We start from the raw sequence: 25403 nt of genomic DNA, 5'->3' as shown, positions 1-25403 counted from the left end.
ACTCCCAAATCTACCAAAATGCAAATTCCAGTCACATTCCTACAGGAATGTTTTCCAGTACAGAGGTAAGAAACTCATGCTTTAAAAAAAATCACCACTCCCAGATGTAATAATATGTCTATGAGATCAGTGTAAGTCCAAGGATATTTGGTTCAATTTATGCATACTAAGTTATTAGAAGTCCAGCTTCTAAAACTCTTCAGATATTTTAATAACCTTGACTTTATCTTCCTTTAAAAAATATTCTGAATTAAAAATTACAAGTGTATGTAAAATAAATTATAATAAGTCAGGCAAACAAACAAACAAATTTACACTGTAGACCTCATTATATCAAATCGTGGACATTATGAATGACTCAGAGGGAATTTAAGTTCCAGAAGTCCAAGATTCTACACCAATGTTAGGAATTAAGGGGTATTCTGTGCATGTTCCCTGATGCCAGTTAAGTATTAAAACTGACAAGCTACCACTAGATGGAGATCTAAAGCGTGTGTCTGTGTTAGGAATTGCAGTCTTGCCCTCTCAGGAGAATCCTGCAAAATATTAAAAGTGAGTATTTTCAATCACTCACATTTCTGAAATTTTACAGAAGCATCCAAACATTTAAGATTTTTTTTTTAATTTAAAATATTTCTCACTTTTTTTTTCTAATTCACTGTTTTTATAAATGAGAAAGACATTCCATATCAGAGTCAGTCTAAATCCCTATAGGACTCTCCCCAGTGTTATGTTGTTTACGGCAAATAAAATATATGACTATACCAAACAACCTACCCCTAAGCGTTGGAGATTCGCCCATGCTATGGATCTTTTTTTATATAGTCTTGCTTCAGAAGCCTCAGAATGAGATATTTATATATTCAGCAAAAATTATTCAATGCTGTCTGCTTGTTATACTTATATAAAATTTTTGGATAATGCAGTCAACAAGTAATCCAAAGAAATACTCAAGAATGAATTGCCAAAGCAAGATAAAATATCCACTGAAGGTCTGGTGAGAAAGGTTTTGGACAGCAGCGAAATAACTGGCTTAAACATTGCCACTGCAGAAAATGCACAATTGAGACACACCGATGCAGACTTTTCCAGGTCATCCTGGTAATCAAGTCACTTTCTCCTACAGATATAACGAATCCTATGGTTTCTCAATAAGAAAGCTATTCACAAATCTTCATCTGTTCCAGAGACTTCAAAAGCTGTATGTATTGTCCTAATAATGACATCTCAGTCTAAAGAATGCATGACACTTTTTTCCAATTAGATGACTCTTCCAGCCCGACAAAACTTCAAAGCAGAAACCATTACTTGCCATAACAGATCTGGTATCAAAACTTATGCCTGCCTGTAGATCTTTTCCTTTTTTAATTTTCTTAACACTCTTTTCAGAATTTCTTGGAACATTTGGAAATGAGACTATTCTCCATTCAAGGGAATGAAGTAGGATTGAAAAGGTAGGTTTTAAAATATACATTTGAAAAGATAGATTTTAAAGTAGAAATTAAACGTTATTCTACATTGAAGATTACTCCTTTGACTGGTGCAGAGGCAATTATAGCAGACAGTGGCATTTATCATATGACTGGAGTACTGCTCACCACACATACAATTTAAGTTATGTGGCATATAAAGCTAGATTGATCATTGGGTCCACATGAATACCCTGATAGTAAATTTTTTCGAGTAGTGAAATGTATGTGAGAAACTAGAAGCGGTGGTACAATTTGCACTTGTAGGTTTTTAGAAGAATAATAAGGACTAACAAAGTCAGTTTCTTACTTTGATTGCTTGTGCTAACCTCACAAAAGTTTAATATTCAGCAGCAGTACAGTGATGCTTCAAGCATAGAACATATGATTTGGAATGGAAATAATAATAAGTCCAAGAGCTCTTCTTGGGAATGCAGTGGAATGGAAAAGGCACAAAAGTTATTTGTGGGAACACCTAAATTGTTCCTCATATACTGAAACATGTTTGTGAAAAGTAGCTTAAAAGATAAAATTTTCTTAGTATATAATCTGAACTATCAGATTAAAATCCTATTGAAAAATAACAGAAATAACTTTATGCAAGGGAATATGGACATTTCACAAAAGCCATGAAAACAAAGTCTCTTGATATACTCTAAAAATACATCTGATTGCCAAACAATTTAAATCCCTCATCCCTCACCACACCAGCATATCATGACTGATGAATTAGATTTCTTTGCTAGTAGATTTCTTTGATAGTGCAGAGTTTATAAGAGTGGATAAGGTAGATAACAGATCTGATAGCTGTGTATCTTTCTGACAGTGAACAAAACAGCCTTCTCTAATATATCAGATCTGAGGCCTGAGAATGTTTATCACATCAGTTTCCCAAGAAAAGTGTATTTGACATTGCTGATAGCATGTGAATGATCTCAGATAGTCTAGAATAGGACATTAAATCCCATTTATTCACAAGGTAAACAAGTAATTCTCTTTTCAATTATTTCAAATTTAACTACACCAAAGACAAAAAAATTAATTACAGTGGGTCTTGTAACCCTCCCTTTAAAAAAAAAAAAAAATGAAGGCTTCAAGTGCTGAGATGTGAGAAGACAACTGGATATAGAGAGAATTCAGTAGCATTGTTTTCACTATATTTATTTTCACTTTACACTTCTATTTTAAGACAAGCAGCACTAGTTTCAGTTTACAACTGTGATATTTTCCCATATAAATATAAATGTTTAAGTAAAAAAGTGAGTCAATTTGTGGGGGGGGGGATAAAACCTATTATAAATGGTAGAGACGGTTCAAGGATGTGGTAAAATTGAGATGCTGCAGAAATTTGAGAACACAATTTGAGACTATTTCTACAACATGAGGACTTTCAAATATTTTTAAGTGCTCGGATTACATTTTTATCAAGAATGATCTGAATTCGAGTTTTCTTTCTTTCAAGTGGCCAAATCAAACCATCTGAACTGATTCTAACATTTGCTTTTTTTGTTGAAATGCCCATGAAGGTTATGACGCAGAGAGAGATGCACTGAACAAGGCTCTCTTCAAGAATGTCAGAAATGACATGATTGAGTGAATACAGCTCCACTCCACCAAGGCGAGGACTCTGAAGCATCATGTAAACGTTCTTGGGCAGTAGAGGATGTGCCAGTCCTGGAGGGAGAATGCCACAGAGGCTCTTTGTATGTTCATACAAAGAGTGAAATACTTAGTTAGAATTATAATATTCCCATCTACTGGCTAGAGTCCATGTGAAATATGCACTGGAAATTTCAGCTGCTTTTGCTTTCTTGGGGGTTGCTGGAATTTTTGCTCCATCATAAATCTCCTTGGCGTAACTACCAGAATAACCATAAACACTTCCCTGAATCGATGTCTTTATAACCCTAATGAAATTTATATCTATGTTTCATGTAAAATATTCCATACTTTCAATTTAAATGTCCTTACAGAGGAAGTTGATGTAACCCCCAAAGCCAAAAGAAAAAATGAACTATGCCAGTTTCTCTTCTCTGGGTTTTGCTTCCTGGTGATACATCACAGATGTCTTGGCCTTGCAAGTTAAATGATTGAGGTTGAGAAAATTCCTTTGTTTCTAATACCTCATATTTGAGAATATTACTGTGTTTGAGGCAATGGTGTGCTCACCTGATTGGAATTTCTCTTTTTCAGAAGAAACTGAATCCACTTACTCTGAATTACCAAAAAGCTATGGATGTAGTCAATATAGGTCGCAGATTAAATAATCAACCTGACATTTCCCCGGTTCATTGCTTATCTTACTGTAACTTTGCAAATTATAAATAATATAAACAGAAATGTATTTGTACAAGGAAAAAACAGGAGGTATTGGTAGTTACTTGAAGTTTCGTCAGTCAAAAATTGATTTATAATTTAGTTAATATCCAATCACATTCTAACTATGGTGTGTGTGTGTGTAGTTGCTCAGCTGCGTCCGACTGTTTGCGAATCCATGGACTGTAGCCCACTGAGAGCCTCTGTCCATGGGATTCTCCAGGCAAGAATATTGGAGGGAGCCATTATCCCTCAACAAATAAAAACAAAGAGCAAAGTATTACTGTATAAAAATGATCTAAATGTTTGAACATAAAGTTGGCCTCAGTGAGAAATTAAATTACTAAAAGTATGTAGTTTTTTGAGATTACAAAATTCTTTAAAACAGGTTTCTTTAGAGAATAATCTGACAGAATGCTATAAATATTTTTCTTCTCGGGTCTCTAGTATAATGCAAACTCATTCCTTTTAACTAGTCTTTCTCTGAAAGCTTCCTTTGAAAGAAATTTTAGCTAAAATTCATAGATGTGATACTTTGATGTGTACTCATTCCATTGGTTATTCGGGGAACTCAAGGCAATCAAATGGTATTTATTTTACTAGTCTTGCAAATGTACAAATGTACCAATTGATTCTAACAAAAGACACTTTGTTGGAACATTAGATATTTCCACCTTTGGAATACAGGTGTTCATCAAGTCAGACATACCACAAACATAAAAGGTAACGATTTCTTACCATTCCTTTGTGTATCGGTTCTGTTAGTAACAGGCATGTTAGTGGTGACAGTGGGTGATGTAGTACTAGGGGGGTTTACAGTAGCTGGTAATAAAGATGAGAAAGATGTCATTTTGCAAAAAGCACATGAAAGTTAATATGGATAAGCAATCTATAATTGATGCATGAAAATATATAGAGGAGGAACAGAAACCATTTCTTGCCACTAAACACAAGTTTTGAAGTTGTAATGTATAAAATGAAGCAATGCCTTCTATAGCACATTAAGAATCTGTTCCCATGGTCTTTGGTGCCATCTTGTACAAGAGTCTGAAACTGGCACAAAGAGAATGGAGAAGGAACATTCAGATTCTAGACCTAAGTTTGCCCTCAAGAGGCTGATGATCACACAGCAGATGAGTAAACCTTCCTAGAATTCAGTCTCCTAAGTCTATAAAAAGAAAGGCTAGAGAGGGAAGTCTGAACACCACCTGTCAGCTTGAAAATTATCTAAACTAAGTTAGTCTTTCTGATATACTGAGAGTAGCAAAATAAAATTTCAGAAGAAAATATACTTCTCCTAGAGAAGATAAATGTGAGGGAAAAAAAGAGAATGAATTGTGTGGATGACATCAATCATCTAAAGATCCCAATAACTTTACTAAACACTGATGGACAAAATGGATTTCATAAGGGCAAGCCTCACAGGAGGGATTTTTCAAAGCAGTATGTCAAAGTTATCTTTCTGATTCTACTAAAACTCAAAGATTAAACCCTATGTAATGCTTTGGTAATATATCTTTCTAAAAGATTCTGGAAGAACAATGTAAGTAGTAAAATAACTATACACATAATTTTCCTTTAGTTTATCTTAGGAGTATATTTGTATAAGATGTACATTTCTACTTACAATAACTATTTGTTACATATTTCTTTTAAATGGACTTCCCTGGTAATTCAGACAGTAAAGAATCCATCTGCCTGCAACAAGGGAGACCTGAGTTTGATCCCTGGGTTGGGATTTTTTAATTAGAAAAAAATTACCTAAATTTAAAACATTTCAATAATTATAAAAAGAATTACTTTCCAAAGGATCTTTAGAAAATATTGAATTCCTTATTCAAAATGTCTATTCTTAATTAAAATAATTTTTTCATTTCAAAATAATATGCAACACTTAAGAATGATGATTCTTTTTGAAATCTTTTATATTTTTAAATTGTGAACAGTTATATTTATGTAATGCAAAATACATCTAAGTCTCAGATTAAAAGAAAAAAATAAAATTAAAATTAAAAAAAAAACCTTCACGCTTGAACGAAGCAAAATTAAGGCTTTTTAAAATTTCATTTAACTATTTTAAAACCACACTGAGTTCATCAAAAGAAACTACTTAATGACTTTATTATCTTAAGGTATTCATCGACAATAATATCAAGAAATAATGTCTCAGAAAAGAAAAATAATAATGAGTTGCACCCCTTCTCCCTGCCTACCCTACACCCACAGTGAAACTATAAAAGAGAGCTTAGGTTTCTATTCTATTAGTCTCACTTCTAACCCGTCACTTTAATCCTATGAGCTTCTTAAAAAAAGATCCAACTTTACAAAAGGCATGGTCATGATTCTTAATGTGGCATATAGAAATGCTACTTCAAAAAGAAGTATATAATAGAATAAATGGATGGAAATGGGTCATGGATAATCAGAAGAAGCAATGACAAAATTAAAGCAAAATATTTTAAAACTTATGCAACTATGGATTATTCAGCATGCAACTATTCAATACATAATATATAATTATAATACTGATCATAGTATAGTCATTATGCACTGTAATAATTAATAAAATTACACTCATATTAGTAATAAGATAACTTTTTATCTTAATATTTAAGTTACATTGCACATGATAAATTGCCTCATGGCCTTGTCTTAAACTTAACTGACTATTCAACTTAATTTTTTCTCTTGTTTTTTAGACATGAATACTTTTTCAAAATATTATATGGCTATATTTATACTGAACAATATTTTTGAGACGAAATAGAGGGAAAAAATGAAGTCAACCCTTCCTAATAGCATATAATTATTCACATTTTAAAAACTCAGTGCTTTATGGAAATGTGGTCATCCAGTGTGTGAATGCATTCTTTCTCTACACTGTGCACCCACACAACTAAAACACATCCAGAAATTCTTCTGGTTTGCTGGTTTCTGGCTTCTCAAGCGAAAACGAAGATAAAATTCAAAACAATGACAATTACATTTTCCAAAACAGCAAGTAGGAAACAGACACTCCAGAGGACGATGTTGACTCCCTACCTTGGCAGAGGGTCCCCAAATCTGCACAGCTGGCTAGTTCTGCTGCTGGGAGTGGAATCAGGTAGGAACCTTGATCAACACAGAAAGATTGTACAAATATGACTTATGATTTAGTGATATTATCCAGACAAAAAAAATCATGAATCATTTGATTGGTGTAAAAGGATCAGCCCTGGGAGAGTCCACTGGTAATATTTTAACATCAAGAAAGTCTCTGTGTCTTAATTTCCACAAATGTAAAATCAAGCTACTGAAATTTCTCTCAAAATCTTTAACTCAATCTACTGACCCTATCCACACACGAAAGGAAAAGAAGTGCTACTACCCCTTAAACTGTGCATAAAGAGTTTAGGACCTTTACACAAAACAAATTAGAAAGCTTTAGTGGAAATTCATACAAAATGAAATAATAAGAACATGAAAGATAAGTTTCAAAAGTGAACATGGATATTATTATTGCTCATAAAATACATATTTTTGGTTCACAGGTCCTAGCACATACTAGCTACAATTCCAGAAATAAGTTTCCGTGACTTCAAGTTGGTCTCTGTGCCTTTTTATTTCAAGTTTTGCTGACTCATCCTCAGCAGGAAACAAAATTTGAGCTGATTTTCTAGTAGAAATAGTGGATTTTCTCTGTTGCACTAAATCTCTCTCTGGCTACTAACAGGCTTTTATCAACAGGTTGAGGGTGAGGAAGATGGGCTAAACTTATCACAAAGCATATTTTACTATGATTAAGGACAGAAGAGTAAATACAAACATATGCATACACATAAATCTTTGGCCACCTAATGCAAAGAGCCAACTCATTGGAAAAGACCCTCATTCTGGGAAAGACTGAGGGCAGGAAGAGAAGAGGGTGAAAGAGGATGAGATGGTTGGATGGCATCACGGACTCAAAGGGCATGAGTTTGAGCAAGCTCTGGGAGATAGTGAAGGACAGGGAAGTCTGGCATGCTGCAGTCCATAGGGTTGCAAAGAGTCGGACATGACTGAGCGATTGAACAACAAGAAAATGCACATATATATACATACACACCTATACTGAATTTTTAAAGAATATTTCTATAATAGTAACTATATTCTAATATTTAAACATTTTCCAAACTTTCTGTGGCAATGGTACATGAAGAGAGAGGAGGTACATGAGCCAACAAAAGATGTCTAATTAGATTAACTGTGTGCTTAAGCAGAAAGCATCCCAACAATTTAGCAGCATCTCAGAAGCATAGTTTCTTCATTCTTAATTGCCTCAAGGAACTGGCCCAAGAAAGAAATCATTTTATTTTAGAAAGAGCCAACCCTTGGGCTTCTGGTCTGTGATGTTAGCTAGCAAGAAGATTTTATTACAGACCTTTACATGTTCATTCAATAAACATTCATTCGCTGTTAACAGTACGAGAGACAGGGAGGCTAGAAGAATGCTGTAAAGCTATGTCTCTGCTCTCAGAGAGACATGAATGGGAGGTGGCTTCACCGTTTTAACAGAGAAATATAGATGCATAGTGGGCCAAAGGAGCATGTGACCAGCAGTTTGGTGAGAAGGGTGAATAAAAAATCCTTTACAAAGATTAACTAGATGGTTATTACTGGCAGACTGAATTACAGAGACAAATTCCCAGAAGGCGGCTTCCCAGGTGGCACCAGTGGTATAGAGAAACCACCTGCCGATGCAGGAGATGCAAGAGATGTGGGTTCAGTCCCTGGGTCAGGAAGATGCCCTGAAGGCGGTCATGGCAACCTACTCCAGTATTCTTGCCTGGAGAATCTCAAGGACAGAGGAGCCTGGCAGGCTACAGTCCACAGGGTCACAAAGAGTTGGACATGAACGAAGCAACTTAAGCATGCACATGCGCATACCAAGAATGTAGTCAAACCGTCTGTGAACCCAAACGGCATGGCATTTCTGGAGTAGGACATTTGTAGAAAACTGGTAGGAATGATCAGATATAGAGGCAATGGACAGTTGTACGGGGCCTTGTAGAATGCAGGCACTATGAATTCTGGGACTTTGTGTCTTTCTTCTGAAGGTGTATCCCTCACACATAGTAGCTGGGTCCTCAACGTTTATTGAATAAATTACTGAATGTATTATGAATGACTATGAACATTTTGAACTCTTTCTTAAAGGAAACAGAAAAAGCAAAAGGGAACTTAGTGAGAAAATTAGATTTAAATTTAAAAACAATCAGTTTTGAAGCTCCATAACTAACTAAAAGAGAGGAGATACAAGAAGCCTGAATAAGACTAATAATTCAGGCTTCATATCACGAGTCCATTGAGGATGGACAGAAAGAGATGGATACAAGACTTGAAGATGGAATAGATAGGGTTTATTTAGTGACTAATTGAAGAATGGAGAAAGAATAGGAAGAACAGAAGAAAATTTTTCTAACTTTCAACTTGAGAAATTGGTACATAATGGTCTCAGACAGTAAATGCTGGAAGAAAAGCAAACTCAGATGGGGTGGGCTAAAAGTAAGTCCAGTAATAGGAACTGAGGTATCATGTGCCATCTGGTACATGAGCAGGTGTATATGTTTTTGTAAGAGATCTAACAAGGAAGCTACAGATGTGTTTGAGATCACGTGAGCAAGGGTGTAGATTTGATGGAACCACAGATTTCCTATATTTAAGTATTAGAGTTTTTTAAAAAAAGAGAGAGAGCTATAGATTTGAGAAGGCAAAAATAGCTCTTGTCAATGATTTTACAGAACTCAAGAAAGTTTCATGGAGGGTGTGGCCACATCGAGTACACAGTAAGGTCCACAATGATAAAGACTGAGAAGACCCTTCATTTTGGAATTTCGCTAACAGCTCTACAGAAATTCCCTTCAGTAGCGTGGGAACAATGAATTCTAGATTTCCAATGTTTGAGAAGTGAATGCAAAAAAGAGAAAGCCTGGCTACGAAAGGAAGCAGAGATGGGGCGGGCGGGGGGCCGTGTCAAAGATTAAAAACTTAATAGCAAGTGTACTATGGAGAAAGAGTCTGTGAGAGGTAGAAGCTGAAGCCAGCCTAGAATTTGATCTTGAATGTTTTCTGCCCATTATTTCCTCCCATCACACTGAACTGATGCCCCCTTCTTGCAGGACCTAACTTCTCCTTTAGGCATTTACATTTTAGTAAGGAACTTTTGAACACTACAAAGCTCTTAAAACTTAAAATGACCGAGGAAATCTCAGCCAACATAACATGCAGGAGAGGAGACCCTTGGACGGAGTTCCTGTGCTGCTCATATCGCACACAATGTTGGCAGACACAGGCTCCTAGGGCCCCTTCTGGCACTGATAGAGTATCTCTGGAAGACAAAGGGAGATAAGGGAACAATATTGTGGGAAAGAAGCTTTCGGGCTAACTACACATCCACCGCAAGGTATCAAAGAGCTGAGAGGTGGAACTAAGGAAAGAAAATCAGAAGACTTAGGATTTAGAGTAAGACACTTAACAATTTTCTTTAACATTTCACCAGAATGATTGCATGGTAGCAAGTCTAAATTTCACTCTGTGACATACCTGTCATGGAAAATTGTAACATTTGTTTCTCAGTATTATCAGCTGTTCCTTCCTGGGTACTTTTAGTTTAGCAAATTGACAATGCTTTATAAATACTTTATAAATGCTATTTTATGATGCTTCAGTATAGCAACAGGAATTACATTTGAAGTCTGTTTCAGTGAAAATGGTTTGAATACAAGTGACAGATTTAATTAGAAAGGCCCGGAATATTGATAAATGAAATCTTACATTACAAATACACCAAATTACATGAACAAATACATAAACTATTAAAAATGTGCACAAACTTTTCATTTGCAGTCAGTTCAGTTTCTGGCATATCTACATAGAAGTCATTCTTCCAATCGATTTTTCTAGGTGGATAGATTTACAAACCAGAACACTGTTAAGGAAGAAGAGACAGTTCTTTCTCCTGGATATATTTATCATTAAGAAATTGCTTTCAGAATATGACCTATGTATAGCCTCTGGTATTTGTGGATACTACAAAGGGATTTAAAGGTATCTACTTAATATTAGCTGCAAAAATTAAAGCCAAATTTCCTTTAAAAAGGTACTCTCTGAAAAAGCGCAGTTGATGAAAAGCTATAAAGCTGTTAACCTTTCTTCTCTATATTTTGTTCTTCCAAAATCTTGCTACAGAGAGGAGTCAATATTTATACAACTTGTAGTAAAAAGAGATTGACTTAGCTAACCACTCATCTCACACCCTACTTAATGACAATCCAAACAATAGTTGACAAAGCTAAAACTCTCAAGTGAGTTGCACTAGTAAGACAAATATTAATTCCTTTCAATTCCCCCTTTGTAATTGTTACTAAATTGAATTCAAATTTTTCATAAATGCATTTAAGATTATTTTTGGATGCCACTTATGCTCATAAAGAGTTTGGGCATCTTCAAAAGACAAAGTCCTTCGTAAAAATAAGTGATTTCATCTTTGTTATTTAAAAAAAATTCAGTCATCTAAAAATGCTACACTCAATAATTTGTTAGGAATGAAGGGAAGGAGCCAATAGTGAAATCAGAGTTTTATGGCTCTGAGGGACAGAACTGTAACAACCGAAAATGAAAGGATAGGAATCCAAGAGCTGATGAAGTCTTGGCAATTAAGTGTAAAACTGCAGAGAGGAAAACAAAAGTCGGTCCAAATCCAAAAACGTCTAGAAAGGAAAAACATCAAAGTTGGATACTTATGAATTATATCTTATCTCTACATTCACAGTGGTTAATAAATGGAAGTGATTAATAAATGCTTGTTAAATAAATGCAATTTGTTTGAACTTAAACTATTCATTGAGTTATACAGTACCACTTCTCAGGAAAGTCCAGTCATCAGTAAAATAAATAAAACTGGTATAGAAGGCATTGTCTGTTCTTTGTGGAAATTGATGGACATTAGCCACCTAAAACTGAATCATGGGCTTCCCTGATAGCTCAGTTAGTAAAGAATCCCGCCTGCAATGCAAGAGACCCCAGTTTGATTCCTAGGTCAGGAAGATCCACTGGAGAAGGGATAGGCTACCCACACCAGTATTCTTGGGCTCCCTTGTGGCTAGCTGGTAAAGAATCCACCCATAATTCCAGAGACCTGGGTTTGATCCCTGGGTTGGGAAGATCCCCTGGATGAGGGAAATGCTACCCATTCCAGTATTCTGGCCTAGAGAATTCCAAGGAATGTATAGTCTATGGAGTTGCAAAGAGTTGGATACAACTTTCAGTTTCACTTTTCACTTTCAAACCTGAATCATAACAGAGGCAAATGATTGAGCTTATAATTAAAGAGTCCATTAGGGAAACCGTCTATCCACCGAGGTTATAAACCCAGTACTGTTTAATAAAATTGTCTTAAGAAAAAGAATGATGATAGAAAAAGAAAAAGAACTGTTGCTAAATAAAGCATTTCTTTCTGAAAAGGACTGACAAGATTAACCATATTAAAAAAAAAAAAACCTGCTGAAAATCAATTATATTTCAATTTAAAAAAAAACCTGTTGAAAATTTCTTAATTAGATATATTCCCTAACTGTGCTTAGAACAGCATGGGAAAATAAAAATACAACTATAAAGTTATTTAAAAATTTAGTAATAACATGTTGATTTTATTGCTAGGATAGTCAATATTTGAAACAAAAGGCAGGATGCTTTAAAAGGAGTCAATTCAGTTCCATCATCTTTTTTTCATATTAAAATTTACTTAGCAAGAGACCTTTGGAAAAATCAATTCATTTTCTGTCACAAGTTGATTCTGGAATGAAAGTTCATATTTAACAGATATTGTCAAGCCAATGGAATGTTAGGCATGAAATTCTATTTTCCTATTGGTTACTGTACTGATCATTAGTTTTGGGAAATTACCATTACCATAAACAGAAAGTCATGGTGTTCCGGAAAAAAGGAAAGGTTAAAATGTTAACAGAGCACACATTTTTTCATTTATTCAAGTTTTGCTTAAGTAACAAGCTCAGATGTAATCTCTGTTACAGGTATTTCCTGTCAGTTAATAAGTGACTTGGGTTCTTCAACTCCCAAAGCTTATGATTAAGCAGCAGGAAACTCCCTCTCCCGTTATTACTCTTGAAAAACAGTCCAGGATATCTGAATGTACGGAACGGGGGTGCCGAGAGTCACTGTGGAATGTCAAGAAGAGGAACTCAGACACTGACTGTGTAAGCCTGTGCTACTCCTTTGAAGTCATTTTGAAAACTTACCGATGGCTAAGCTCCACAAGCATAGATCTGATGCCTTCCAGTAACCGTAAGGCTTGGAAGGGAGTCTTAAAGACCGTGTTAAAGAAAATATGAGAATTCCCAAATGGATGAGAATTCCCTGGGCAAATGGACAGGAGACGTGCATTTTAGCCTCCCAACTGCCTCAGCCACTTATTTTATCTAAGCTTCGGTTTCCTGCCCTGTTTAAAGTGAAGGGAGTGGCCTAAATTGGGATTCCCAAACATAAGTGCCTCCCTAGGCCAGAGGCTAATCTAAACAGGCTGGTGTGGGGAGAAAACGGGGGGTGGGGTGGGTGGGGGTAAGGGCCAAGGGGGCCTGGAAAGCCCCTTCAAAGGAGGCCGTCACCATTTAGTTCCAGCTGTGTTGGTCAGTCAGACAAACTAAGGTACGTATTTTTTTTTTTTAAAACCAGGGAATCCAAAAATTCATTTTTATGTGAAATCTAATTTTTTAAAGTTGAAAATCAATCATTATTTAAAAGTGCTGCATGGAAATGCAAATAAATGAAAAGAAATCAATGTTGTCACCACTCGTGCCTATGGGCTAAATGAGCCCTAAGCGACTGGCCTGTTATCTCTGGCTCAAGAGATCTAGTGGGTCTTTCCCAGTATTGTACGAAGTGTGTGCTTCAGAAAACGGGACCCTTTGTTTTTTTTGTCTAGTTTCAGGGGTTGGCAGATTTTCTTTAGGATAGTGGGCCAGGTCATCTCTCAGAATCAATCTACTCTGCTAGAGCACAGAGGCAGCCACAGGTGATAAAAAACCTAGGTTCCAATAAAACTTTAGTTACAAAACAAGTGACCTACCATAGGCCCTTCTCATTTGCCAATGCCTGGCCTAGAGGATTTCTTAGGAGAAGTTTAGGAATTTTATATACTAGATTCCTCATATTTTATTATAACAAGGTATTAAGCACTGGAGGGGGGAAAAAAAAACCCTTATTAATTTTGTTTAAAACAAATACCATGCTAATACCTGAGAAAGCTAGTGTTCTGGCCAGCAGTGCTTTCTGTAGCCAGAGACGGCTCCTGGGCCTCTGTCCTCCTCATCTGGACAAGAATTGGCTTGCCTACTCTAGCAGGACATCTCGTCTTCTAGTTCTGCTTATTCTCAAAGACAGTTTAGGGAAACACAGTTCTAAAACTGAACATTTTGGCTTCAGTTTCTGACCTGGCTACTTATTAATTAAATGACCTAAAAAAAACAAAACAAAAAGATAAATGACCTTGGAGAAGCTACTTAAGCTCTATGTATCTCAATTACTCATCTGCAAAATGGGGTTAATCATAAAACTCACCTCATGGCATCTGTGTTGCAGGAATAAGTTACAATGTATAAAGTGCTTAAAACAGTACCTAGAGCACAACACATATTAAAGCAACATCTAAGTATCTAGCAAGTATGAATATACATAGCCAAATTCTTTTTCTAATTTTCTTCTGATGGTCATAGTTCTCAAATACCATAGAAATGCAAATGTTAAATAGTCTATATTATGATTTTTAAATAATGGCCAACAATACAATGAAAACAGGGCCCTAAAGATAATCTCCTTGACTGTAGGAAGGGTACCACTGACCTCTCCTCACCGTTCACCACCCCACACAAAACACACACACTTGATTTTCTCAATTTCCTAGCAGAGTGAAAGACTTCTCAGGAGTCCCTGAAGGTTGTCCTCTGTAGCCAGTCTCAGACTGAGAGGATGTTGGTTTACACTGTTAACTCTTACAAAGTTCCAGAGTCTCCTTCTGGAACAGGGCTGTGGTTTACCCTCTTTTCAACAACCCACAAGGAAATACCTCTCAAGTGACATCACGTAACAGCCTCCCACCATCTGCAGGGCCACCGTGGACCACACTGAGAGATGGGCTGCCCACACAGGGAAGTGGGTGACAGGAGTTCCCCAGCTGGAAGGGCAAACACAGGTCAAGGATACAGGACAGGGGCCTCAGGTCTACAGCATGGGTCCTATTTTCTTGAAAGTATTGGGAATCAAGTTGCAATAGAATTCCCTGCAAAATCACTTACAGATGACTTTTGAATATTAGGCCCTTTCTTTCCCTCCTTTATTGAGTTAACTCTGCGACTAAAGAACATGTTATCAACACTTTAGATTTAGTCATGTGACACTGAAAATTGATAATGACCTCTTACTTTTTATATCTCAGTCCTAGAGTAAAATAAGGACTTCCAGAATTGACTTATGTACATAGAGAGTACTTTATAGAAGTCTTTCTTAATGTAATTGTTATAACATGGAATTATATCTCTAAATATTTTGCAGTTGGCTACTCACAATAATAATGCATTTAAAGTCTCTCAAAGAGCAACCAAAAAGAGAAGAGTATTTGAAACAGACAACAAATGCTCATTTTCAAATAAGTGGGGGGAAGAAAAGAAAATTGATAATTCCTGATTATCAAGATTTTCCATAAAATGGACCGTTCTGATACTGGCTAAATACATACCATTCTTTAAGGTGATGGTTGTTTAGGTAATGTAATGGAAACTGCATTCCAGGATGACAAAGATCAGTTTCTCACTATACCATCTTTGTGATTAAAAACTGTAACATTAATTTCTTCTGTTTTGGTCCTGGAGTTAACATTTCTATCTAAGACACAATAACTGTAACTGTTGTTTATGCTTGGGGAAAACTGATATTTTATGGCATAGGAAAAACTTAAAAATGGTAGGACCGAAAGCCTTCGTTGAATATGTATGGTTTGTAATCATATACAAAGATGTCTGTCTATATAATTTCTTGTTGACAAACATATTCATAGAACAATGAGAAAAAAAAAAGAAAAGAGTGGCTATGCTACGAACTTACCACAGCTGAGGTTGCTTTCAGCTTTCAGAGCTAGGGTTGGGATATTCCAGAAGTCATTTTGCCAATCCACCACATTCCCTTTCACACTGCAGCTGAGGTTGGAGAGGATTTTGGAACTCACGGTAAAATTCCAAAGTCGAAAATTATAAATGTCCCCTTTGAGAGAGCCAATGTCATGTTGGTTGGAGCCCAGCAACAATTTCCCATTCCCGGGAATAACTTTACTAGTGGTAGAATTGCATGAAACTGTTCCATAGTTTCTTTTGAAATTTACACCAATGGAGCCCATAGAACTACTCCAAACAATGCAGATCTGCTCAAAGCTTTCTGTGAAAATATCTTCCTTATCTTTCACAGGTAAAGCACTGTTTAGGAAGCATTTTGAGCCAAAAAATGATAGAAAGTAGCCAGTCTTGGTCTTTCCGAAACTGAGCAATTGTGGGAAGGATGCACCTGAGTAGGAGAAAGCTATCCAATCGCTGTCTTCTTTGCCCATTTTGGTTGCTTCAAAGCAGAGTGTGAAAGCTCTGAGCTCTGGAATAGAGACACTTTTTGCAACAGATACCTGGTAAGAATCAAGTGACTGCGGTAAAATGACCTTTTGATTCCTTAAGGACACCGCAACTAGAACAAAACACAGTAACAGATAAAGCATGTTAACTTCGAACATGGATTAAAGAGATGCAAGATGTCTGAGACCTCCAACCTCCACTCTGCTAATTGGCTTTTACCCACGGTTTGCCCCACCCTCTCCCCTTTCTCTGCCCACCACTCTCTATTGCCAACCCAGTACCATATGCCAATACCAATACCAATAAGAAACCCCACCCATTTTAACTCTAGTCACAGTTGGCTCTCACACCTAAATCTTCCAGTTCTAGCTTCCAAAGTGATATTTTTTTTCTTTTTTTAAATCCCTGAACTGAAGGAGATTAAAAAAATTAAGGAAACTACTGGTTTCAGGAAAGTTCATACATTATGATTTTTAAAACTATGTTTCTTTTCAAACAATTTTTAAACATAGTAGCTAATAGTTCTGTTTTTCACTAACCATCACCTTTAATTTGACCCAAACACTCCTATACTACCCTTTCCCTTTGGATACCCCATATCTTACTAGTCTTTCCCATATCAGGTTATTTTAGGATCAAAGGCAAAGACAATTACATTGAGTAGAGGGAGTCTTGTAACAAAAACCAAACAAACAAAAATGGCATTTTAAGACACATTTCCTTGACTTCTGGGCATGTGAGCTAATTTCTGAGATAATACGGAGCAAAGGTTCAAGGACAGACATTGGATCTCCCTTGGCCAAGTCATTCTGCCTTAGCCCCCATGTCTATAAAATGAAGGGAAAGGCACCAATTATATATGCGGTTAATGAGAATTGAATAAGGTAATACCTGCAAAGCACCAGAGCAGCACCTGTGCCAAGCTGTATATAGCTATCACTGATTACTAATATAGATGACTATTATTATGTGCATAATAAAATTAAAAATGTATTTAGCCTAGTCCTTCTGTGACATACATAAAATTATTAAGTAATACAATGGATTTCATTCTGGGCTCAAACAATAGATATTGGTAAACATTATGTACTGACTTGAGAGAGAAGTAGCTGTTTACACTGGCTTCATATGAATGCTGGTTTGAATATATTTTAATACACATCAAGAATAGCTCTACAGTAAAAAAAACATCCTTTTAAATGTAAATATTCTGGTCAAAAACCCATGATGGAGTTTAATGAATCATGATTGTTTAGTCCACTTCTTAAATATAAAGCAGCATACAGGTCTACTTGGACTTCGCTGGTGGTGCAGTGGTAAAGAATCCCAATGCGGGGGAAGCATGCTCAATCTCTGGGTGAGAAGATCCCCTGGAGAAGGAAATGTCAACCCACTCCAGTATTCTTGCCTGGGAAATCCCATGGACAGAGGAACCTGGTGGGCTACAGTCCATAGGGTCACAAAAGAGTCGGACACAACTTAGTGACTACCTACCCAAAAAGATACAGTATAAACCCAGTATTCTATATGCATTGTGAAAATAAAAAGGCCAGAGGGAAATACGTCCATCAACATTTTATTAGTAGTTATGTCTGGGTGGTAGATGTGTAGGTAATTTTAATTTTTTTTTTAATTTTCAAATTTCCCGTAATATTTTATAACCTTAAAACATTATTTGAAAAATTAAAGCATGTATGTTTCAGTTAACCACATATATATCTAATGTCAATCACAAACAGTAAATAAAGATGTCTATCAAAAGCACAAATTGTAATAAGAAGGGTCAGGCATTTCCATAGTGCTGCCTTTCTTTTTTGTTTCTTTTTTTTTGATAAATAAAGCCTACTTAAGTAGCTCAGGATGGAAAAAAAATTATTACTAAATCTCATAGTCTTGAAACTTGAGTTTTCCTTCAGCACAGAAAGGTTCTAGAGAGAATGGTTCAATTTCAATGTTCTGTTGTGCCAGAACCTAGGAAATATGTCTGATAAAAATATATTTCTTTCTTTCAATTAGCCATTTTCAAGGGGCTTTCCTCAGGCTATGTTATTTATTAGCTTCAGTTACACAAAGCTCATTTTACATGTTAATGTATATTTTTATTTCTTATATTTGTTCTCCAGCATAATTCCTAAGAGCAACATCTTAAAAGCCTAAAATAAAATGATTTATAAATAAGAATACTTTGAATGTTTGCTGGAGAGATATTAGAATTAGAGTCAATTATTAGCTGTGGGATATTCACAGAATCTTTCAAACAGCCTTTAAATGTTCTCCATGTAAACACTGAAAAGTGTTTCAGCTCTACCGTAACCAGATTTTGGATCTGGTAACTATATATTGCTAATGAGAATGCTCAGAAAATATGAACAGATTCCTGCTGCCCTTAAATTCTAATCCTAATCATTCATATTCACATAAAAGAGCATAACTGTGTCCTCTGGGCCTTGTGTTTATTGCTGAACATGATAAATGAAAGCAGAAGTTTGGCGCCGCCTTTGGTTTACATACCTCTGATGTAGCTGGCATTGAAACCTTTCTTCTGGATGCTAAAGTCACTTGAGAAAGACACATGCATCTCATTCGCACTTGAGTTAAATGATAGGCCTTTGGCAGTTGCTCCACAAAACTTCGTCTGGCTCTCTCCATTATCAAGGGATAATGAGTCATAAATGCAATTGGGAGCTTCTTCAATGTCGAAGTCATTAAACGTTATCTGAATGATATAGCCCGTGGGGGCTCGGAGGGTCCACATGCAAGCCTGGCTGTTGGGGTAGTCGTTAGGGTAGCACGGAGAAGTGAAGGTCCCAGAAGGGCTGGAGAGGACCACCCTGCAGTTGGCACATGCCCACACTGCTGGCCAGACAAAAGAGAGACGGAGAGAAGGGCTGGATCAGAGGTGTGCAATAAACCGGGAATACCACACTCAGGGGACAATCAAGCAGCAAGCATTTTTAAATAGCAAAATACAATCATCAACATTAAAAGGAAAATGAAACCATCTCAAGGAAAAAAAGAAAAACCAAGAGAGCAACAAAAAGTAAAAAGAAAATACACAATTTTAGAGCAATGATTTTTTTAAACTTGGGGGAGGGTCATAAACACTGAGAATCTGATAAAAGTCAGGGAAACTCTCTCCAGTAAAATGTACAGGGCCCCTGCACCTGGCGTACAATTTCAGGGAGTACATGAAGTCTTAGGAGGTAACACTCTGGATTTCACAAAGGTCCACTGACTTTAATCTTAAAGGATTAAGGATCTCTACTCTAGAGACTGAGCTAGGGTGGAGGGGATTTTACAGAACCATAAATGAAGAGCAATATTACAAAACTTGGAAGACAAAGACTTAGGAAATAAATGTTTAAAGAGAAAGTTAGCTAGTAGTACAAAAAAATTTGACAAGTTATCATTTGGCAAATTGCATTTTTTTCTAAAATTCAAATACACAGCATTACTATGGAGAACAGTGTGGAGATTCCTTAAAAAACTGGAAATAGAACTGCCATATGACCCAGCAATCCCACTCCTGGGCATACACACCGAGGAAACCAGATCTGAAAGAGACACGTGCACCCCATTGTTCATCGCAACACTGTTTATAATAGCCAGGACATGGAAGCAACCTAGATGCCCATCAGCAGATGAATGGATAAGGAAGCTGTGGTACATATACACCATGGAATATTACTCAGCCATTAAAAAGAATTCATTTGAATCAGTTCTAATGAGATGGATGAAACCTGAGCCCATTATACAGAGTGAAGTAAGCCAGAAAGATAAAGACTAATACAGTATACTAATGCATATATATGGAATTTAAAAAGATGGTAATGATAACCCTATATGCAAAACAGAAAAAGAGACACAAATGTACAGAACAGACTTTTAGACTCTGTGGGAGAAGGTGAGGGTGGGATGTTCTGAGAGAATAGCATTGAAACAAGTATACTATCAAGGTTGAAACAGATCACCAGCCCAGGTGGGATGCATGAGACAAGTGCTCAGGGCTGGTGCACTGGGAAGACCCAGAGGGATGGGATGGAGAGGGAGGTGGGAGGGGGGATCAGGATGGGGAACACATGTCAATCCATGGCTGATTCATGTCAATGTATGGCAAAAACCACTACAATATTGTAAAGTAATTAGCCTCCAACTAATAAAAATAAATGAAAAAAAAAAAAAAAAAACAAATACACAGCATCACCTTGCATGTGTGAAATACTTATGGTTTTGAAAAATACTTTCACTTCTTCCACTTGTTGATTTTAGTTGGCAATTATATACCTCTATGATTATCTCATGTAGTCACCCACTCAGTGAATATTAATTGAATGTCTTCTCCATGCCAGGCACTATTCTAAATAGTATATACCATGAGCAGGAAAGACAAAGTCTCTGTCTGAATGATTCTTACACTTCAGTTTTGGACCCAAAGATACAAACAATAGTATAATGACAGATAATAATTATGAGGTAGAAAGAAAAGTAAAGCAATCAATTATTTCACAATTATTACTTACCTAGAGCCTGGTCACCAGCTAGAACCAGAAACCAAGATCTACTGTCTTTCTATTTAGTGATGCTTTTGAAATTAATATTCATGTTGCTTTTAAACGTTTATGTAAATGTAGGCAGCAATCTCATTTATTCAACATTCTGGATAAATAAACTGTGCACATTTTATTTGGTCTGACCACATTTATGTGGTCATAAATAACTGACCACATACACTTTCAAACAGTAAAAGACTTCTACTGTGTTAATGGAACTCACTCTCAACTTCCCCTGTGTTCTTCCCTCTTTTACTGGGTTGAGTAGAATGAATATACAATAACTTTTCTTAAAAATGGTAGTTAGTGTAAGTATTACTTATCCTTCTATGATGCAGTGATATATTCAAGGATTTAGATGTGTTATGTTACATTGCTCAAGGTAGAGTTTTCTTTTTTCCTGTCCCTGGGGCCACCTTGTGTTATGGAGGGGTTTGTCAACTCTGCCCCTCATCCATTCTTTCTAACTTGCCCTCTGTCCAGTTCCTCCTCCATAAATCTCCAACGTCTTTTACAGAGCTGAGGATAGACAGGGAAAAAGATCTATGATCATCAAATGTTAGCCAAATGCCTTCTCTTACCCACCCCTGGAGCGCCGAGCTCCTCTCCTTGGAGCATGATTAAGAGCAGCTGGGTAACTAAGAAAAAAAAAAAAAGAGCAGCTGGGTGAATTCCTGGTGTGGGATGATTTTGCTTATTGTCTGGATCTCCCACGATTCTCTAGGCTCAACAAGCAAAGGTCATTGTCACCATCTGACCCTTCGGGACCTCACGGCACCCCTGCCACCTGGGAGGCCTTTGATAAAATTTGTTAAATGTATGAACAAAAAAATGAGTTACACAAAGAGTTGGACACAGCTGAGTGACTGAGGGCACACACATACAAATGAGTCACATGACTAAATTAAAGAATGACTATAGTATATGAAAGTGTCAACCAAAATCTAAGCCCCCAAAAAGAGTGTATCATATCTGGGATATCTCTTCGGATGAGGTTTTCAGGCTCTTTCTTCCAATGATTTCACTCATGGCATGAGATTGAGATGATGAGGGCCTACCTCTCTGACATGTTTAGCTTTCTGTGACTGTACCCTGGGCTCAGAATCAAGAACTAATCCTGGTAGATTAACAGTAAAGTATCCAGCAGAAGGCACTGGAGATTATAAAAGAAAGAAAGAAAGGAAAATAAGATACAATCTCTGAGTCATCCCAACATGCAGACAGCATTATTTTTCCATAATGAGATGCTATCCCCGACATCCCTTACCCAACTAATGTTCATGATTTCCTTTACATTATTTTTGCCAAATTCTTCCCAAGAGCTAATGAAAGGTATAAAAAAAAGTCAATCTGACTCACCACACTGACCATGTAACCTTGAACAAGTTAATCTCTCTGTACCTCAGTTTCACCACTTTTAGTTCAGTCGCTCAGTCACATCGACTCCCTGTGACCCCATGGACTGAAGCATGCCCGGCTTCCCTGACCATCACCAACTCCTGCAGTTTACTCAAACTCATGTCCATTGAGTCGGTGATGCCATCCAACTGTCTCATCCTCTGTTGTCCCCTTCTCCTCCTGTTTTCAATCTTTCCTAGCATCAGAGTCTTTTCCAATGAGTCAGTTCTTCGCATCAAGTGGCCAGAGTACTGCAGATTCAGATTCAGCATCAGTCCTTCTAATGAATATTCAGGACTGATTTCCTTTAGGATGGACTGGTTTGATCTCCCTGCAGTCCAAGGGACTCTCAAGAGTCTTCTCCAACACCACAGTTCAAAAGCATCAATTCTTTGGCGTTCAGCTTTCTTTATGATCCAACTCTCACATCCATACATGACTACTGGAAAAACCATAGTTGTGACTAAATGGACCTTTGTTAGCAAAATAATGTCTCTGCTTTTTAATATGCTGTCTAGGTTGGACATAGCTTTTCTTCCAAAGGGCAAGCGTCTTTTAATTTCATGACTGCAGTCACCATCTGCAGTGATTTTGGAACCCAAGAAAATAAAGTCTCTCACTATTTCCATTGTTTCCCCATCTATTTGCCATGAGGTGATGAAACCAGATGCCATGATCTTAGTCTTTTGAATGTTGAGTTTTAAGCCAGCTTACTCACTCTCCTCTTCCACTTTCACCAAGAAGCTCTTTAGTTCCTCTTTGCTTTCTGCCATGGTTGTGTCATCTGCGTATCTGAAGTTAATGATATTTCTCCCATTAATCTTGATTCCAGCTTGTGCTTCTTCCAGCCCAGCGTTTCTCATGATGTACTCTGCATATAAGTTAAATAAGCAGGTTGACAGTATACAGCCTTAATGTACTCCTTTCCCAATTTGGAACCAGTCTATTGTTCCATGTCCGGTCCTAACTGTTGCTTCTTGACCTGAATACAGATTTATCAGGAGGCAGGTAAGGTGGTCTAGTATTCCCATCTCTTGAAGAATTTTCCACAGTTTGCTGTGATCCACACGGTCAAAGACTTTGGCATAGTCAATAAAGCAGAAGTAGATTTACACTGGCAGAAATAAAAGCACCCACTCCCCATGGTTATAGGGAGGACTGGATAGATTAGTATTAGAATGTTCTAGAAACTGTACTGGCCACACAGATAGCACTATTTAAGTGTTGGCTATTATTGTCATTACTATAATAAAACCTGTGCATCAATAATTTAAGAAAAAAAAGTAGCACCCCATCTTAAGAGAAACTCTTTTTCCTTTAGGCACCCATTGAGACAGAAAAGACAGAGAAGACTCCCATAATCATAACTTTAAAAAGCAGGTAAAGCATTCTTCTATATGATTCTCATTTACAGTAGCTAAACTGCATTTAGAGATACTGCTACCAAATAGTGATGATCTTAATTGGATGAAATGTCATTAAACTAGGCACAATATCATCATGTTCATTATACTGATGTTTATAGATCCCAGCAAAGGGCTTTCACATAGGTTATCTCACTTGGCATCATAACAACCCTGGGAATTAGTATCTCCTCCATCTACAGAAGAAACAAATAAGGCTATTATAGATTATATAAATTGCCAAAAGTTACATGTCTAATTGATAGGACCAAGGTTCAAACCAGCTCTTCTGAATGTAAGTCCAGTGTTTTCCCAGAGAAGGAAAGAAGTTGCCAAGATTAAACAAAAGATGATGAGTCCAAGTCTTGTTTTAAGAGATAATGCTTTTTAATGGGCAATTTCTTAAACATAGTGTAATCACCCTGGTTTTGTTGTTTAGTCATTAAGTTGTGTCTGACTCTTTTGCGACTCTTGGACTTGTAGACCTCCCGAATCCTCTGTCCAAGGGATTTCCCAGGCAAGAATACTCGAGTGGGTTGCCATTTCCTTCTCCAGTAACCACCCTAAAATTAATATATTTTAAGAAACTAATTTTGAAATATTTGAGTAAAGAATGTTAGAGAGTCTAAAATGTAGTGCTTTGGATTTGTCCACTTGGAGCAATAAAATATCACTGCTAATTGATTCCTATTCAAAGAGCCAGTACCTGAAGAAATTATTCTCTCTTGAAGGCAAGGCTACATAAAAAGATGGCTACAGTAGCCACTGAATAAGGTCTTGGGAAAACCAGAGTTAACATCTTTTAAAAGCTACCCAACTCAAAACCTCTGGCTCAAGTTGTTCTCAAAGACAGATACAATAACATATTCACACCCATACTTTATAAAAGCAAAGTTTTCAGATAATCTAAACAAACAAACTAAATTCCACCCTTGGTTCTTGCCTATGCTTGCAATGTTGAGTAATAGTTCACTCCTGCTTATTTTCACAAAACTTTACTCCTCAAAGAAACTCAAATCTGAATTGGAAAACCTCCCAGTTATGACAAAGGCTATCTCAGTTTATATAGAATATTTAGATATAGATTTAATAACCATTATCTCATTTTTTTTCACCTGAGGTTTGGATTCTTACTCCACCTTTGCTGCAAGTACTTCTCTATAAATCAAATATTATGTTCTTTAAAATCCAAGACAGGAGTATCAGATCCCAAGAAATAAATCAAAAGAGATCAATTTTAGCTGCTTTTAACACAGATCTGTAGATGAAATAGCTGATATTCCTATACTGTGTTAAACAGTGAACAAAATGAATGCACCTAAATTAAACCTCGGGTTTGGTTTGGTTTTGTTTAATCTGAATGTGTATAAAACTGGCACCAGTGAATTTGTTGGACAACTTGGCTGGTGAAGAAGTATCTCTAGAAAATTTCCCTTCAGTTGCCTGATCAGTTTGCATCTCTTTGAAGTCACTGTTTGAATTATCTGTACGAATCTCTTAAGTGAATTGCTTAAAAAGGTTTCAAATATTTGGCAGCCTTGGGGGTTTCTGCAGATGAAGCCTAAGGGCAGCAGCGGAGAGCTCTAGAGTCAGCCTGCTGCCTCAATCGTTACCAAACCAGGG

General features: G+C 36.7%; 1 protein-coding gene across 6 annotated transcripts in view; it reads right to left on the bottom strand.

Annotated features, from left to right (window-relative positions):
* ADGRG6 (adhesion G protein-coupled receptor G6) overlaps positions 1–25403 on the bottom strand; it is a 150961-nt gene that overhangs the window by 64961 nt on the left and 60597 nt on the right. For 2 of the 6 annotated variants that reach the window (XM_061130004.1, XM_061130008.1), the window contains exons 3-6: positions 18941–19285; positions 15918–16541; positions 6828–6896; positions 4524–4607 (exon numbers count right to left, since the gene is read on the bottom strand). In XM_061130004.1, the coding sequence (XP_060985987.1) occupies positions 4524–4607; positions 6828–6896; positions 15918–16541; positions 18941–19285 (1122 nt within the window). The remainder of the gene's footprint in view (positions 1–4523; positions 4608–6827; positions 6897–15917; positions 16542–18940; positions 19286–25403) is intronic. The other 4 variants (XM_061130005.1, XM_061130007.1, XM_061130006.1 and 1 more) reach the window with 2 other exon arrangements.

This window comes from Dama dama, chromosome 26 (assembly GCF_033118175.1).
Source record: "Dama dama isolate Ldn47 chromosome 26, ASM3311817v1, whole genome shotgun sequence".
Taxonomy (NCBI): domain Eukaryota; kingdom Metazoa; phylum Chordata; class Mammalia; order Artiodactyla; family Cervidae; genus Dama; species Dama dama.
The sequence above is the reverse complement of the archived record's forward strand: the minus strand, read 5'-3'. Positions and strand labels throughout refer to the sequence as shown.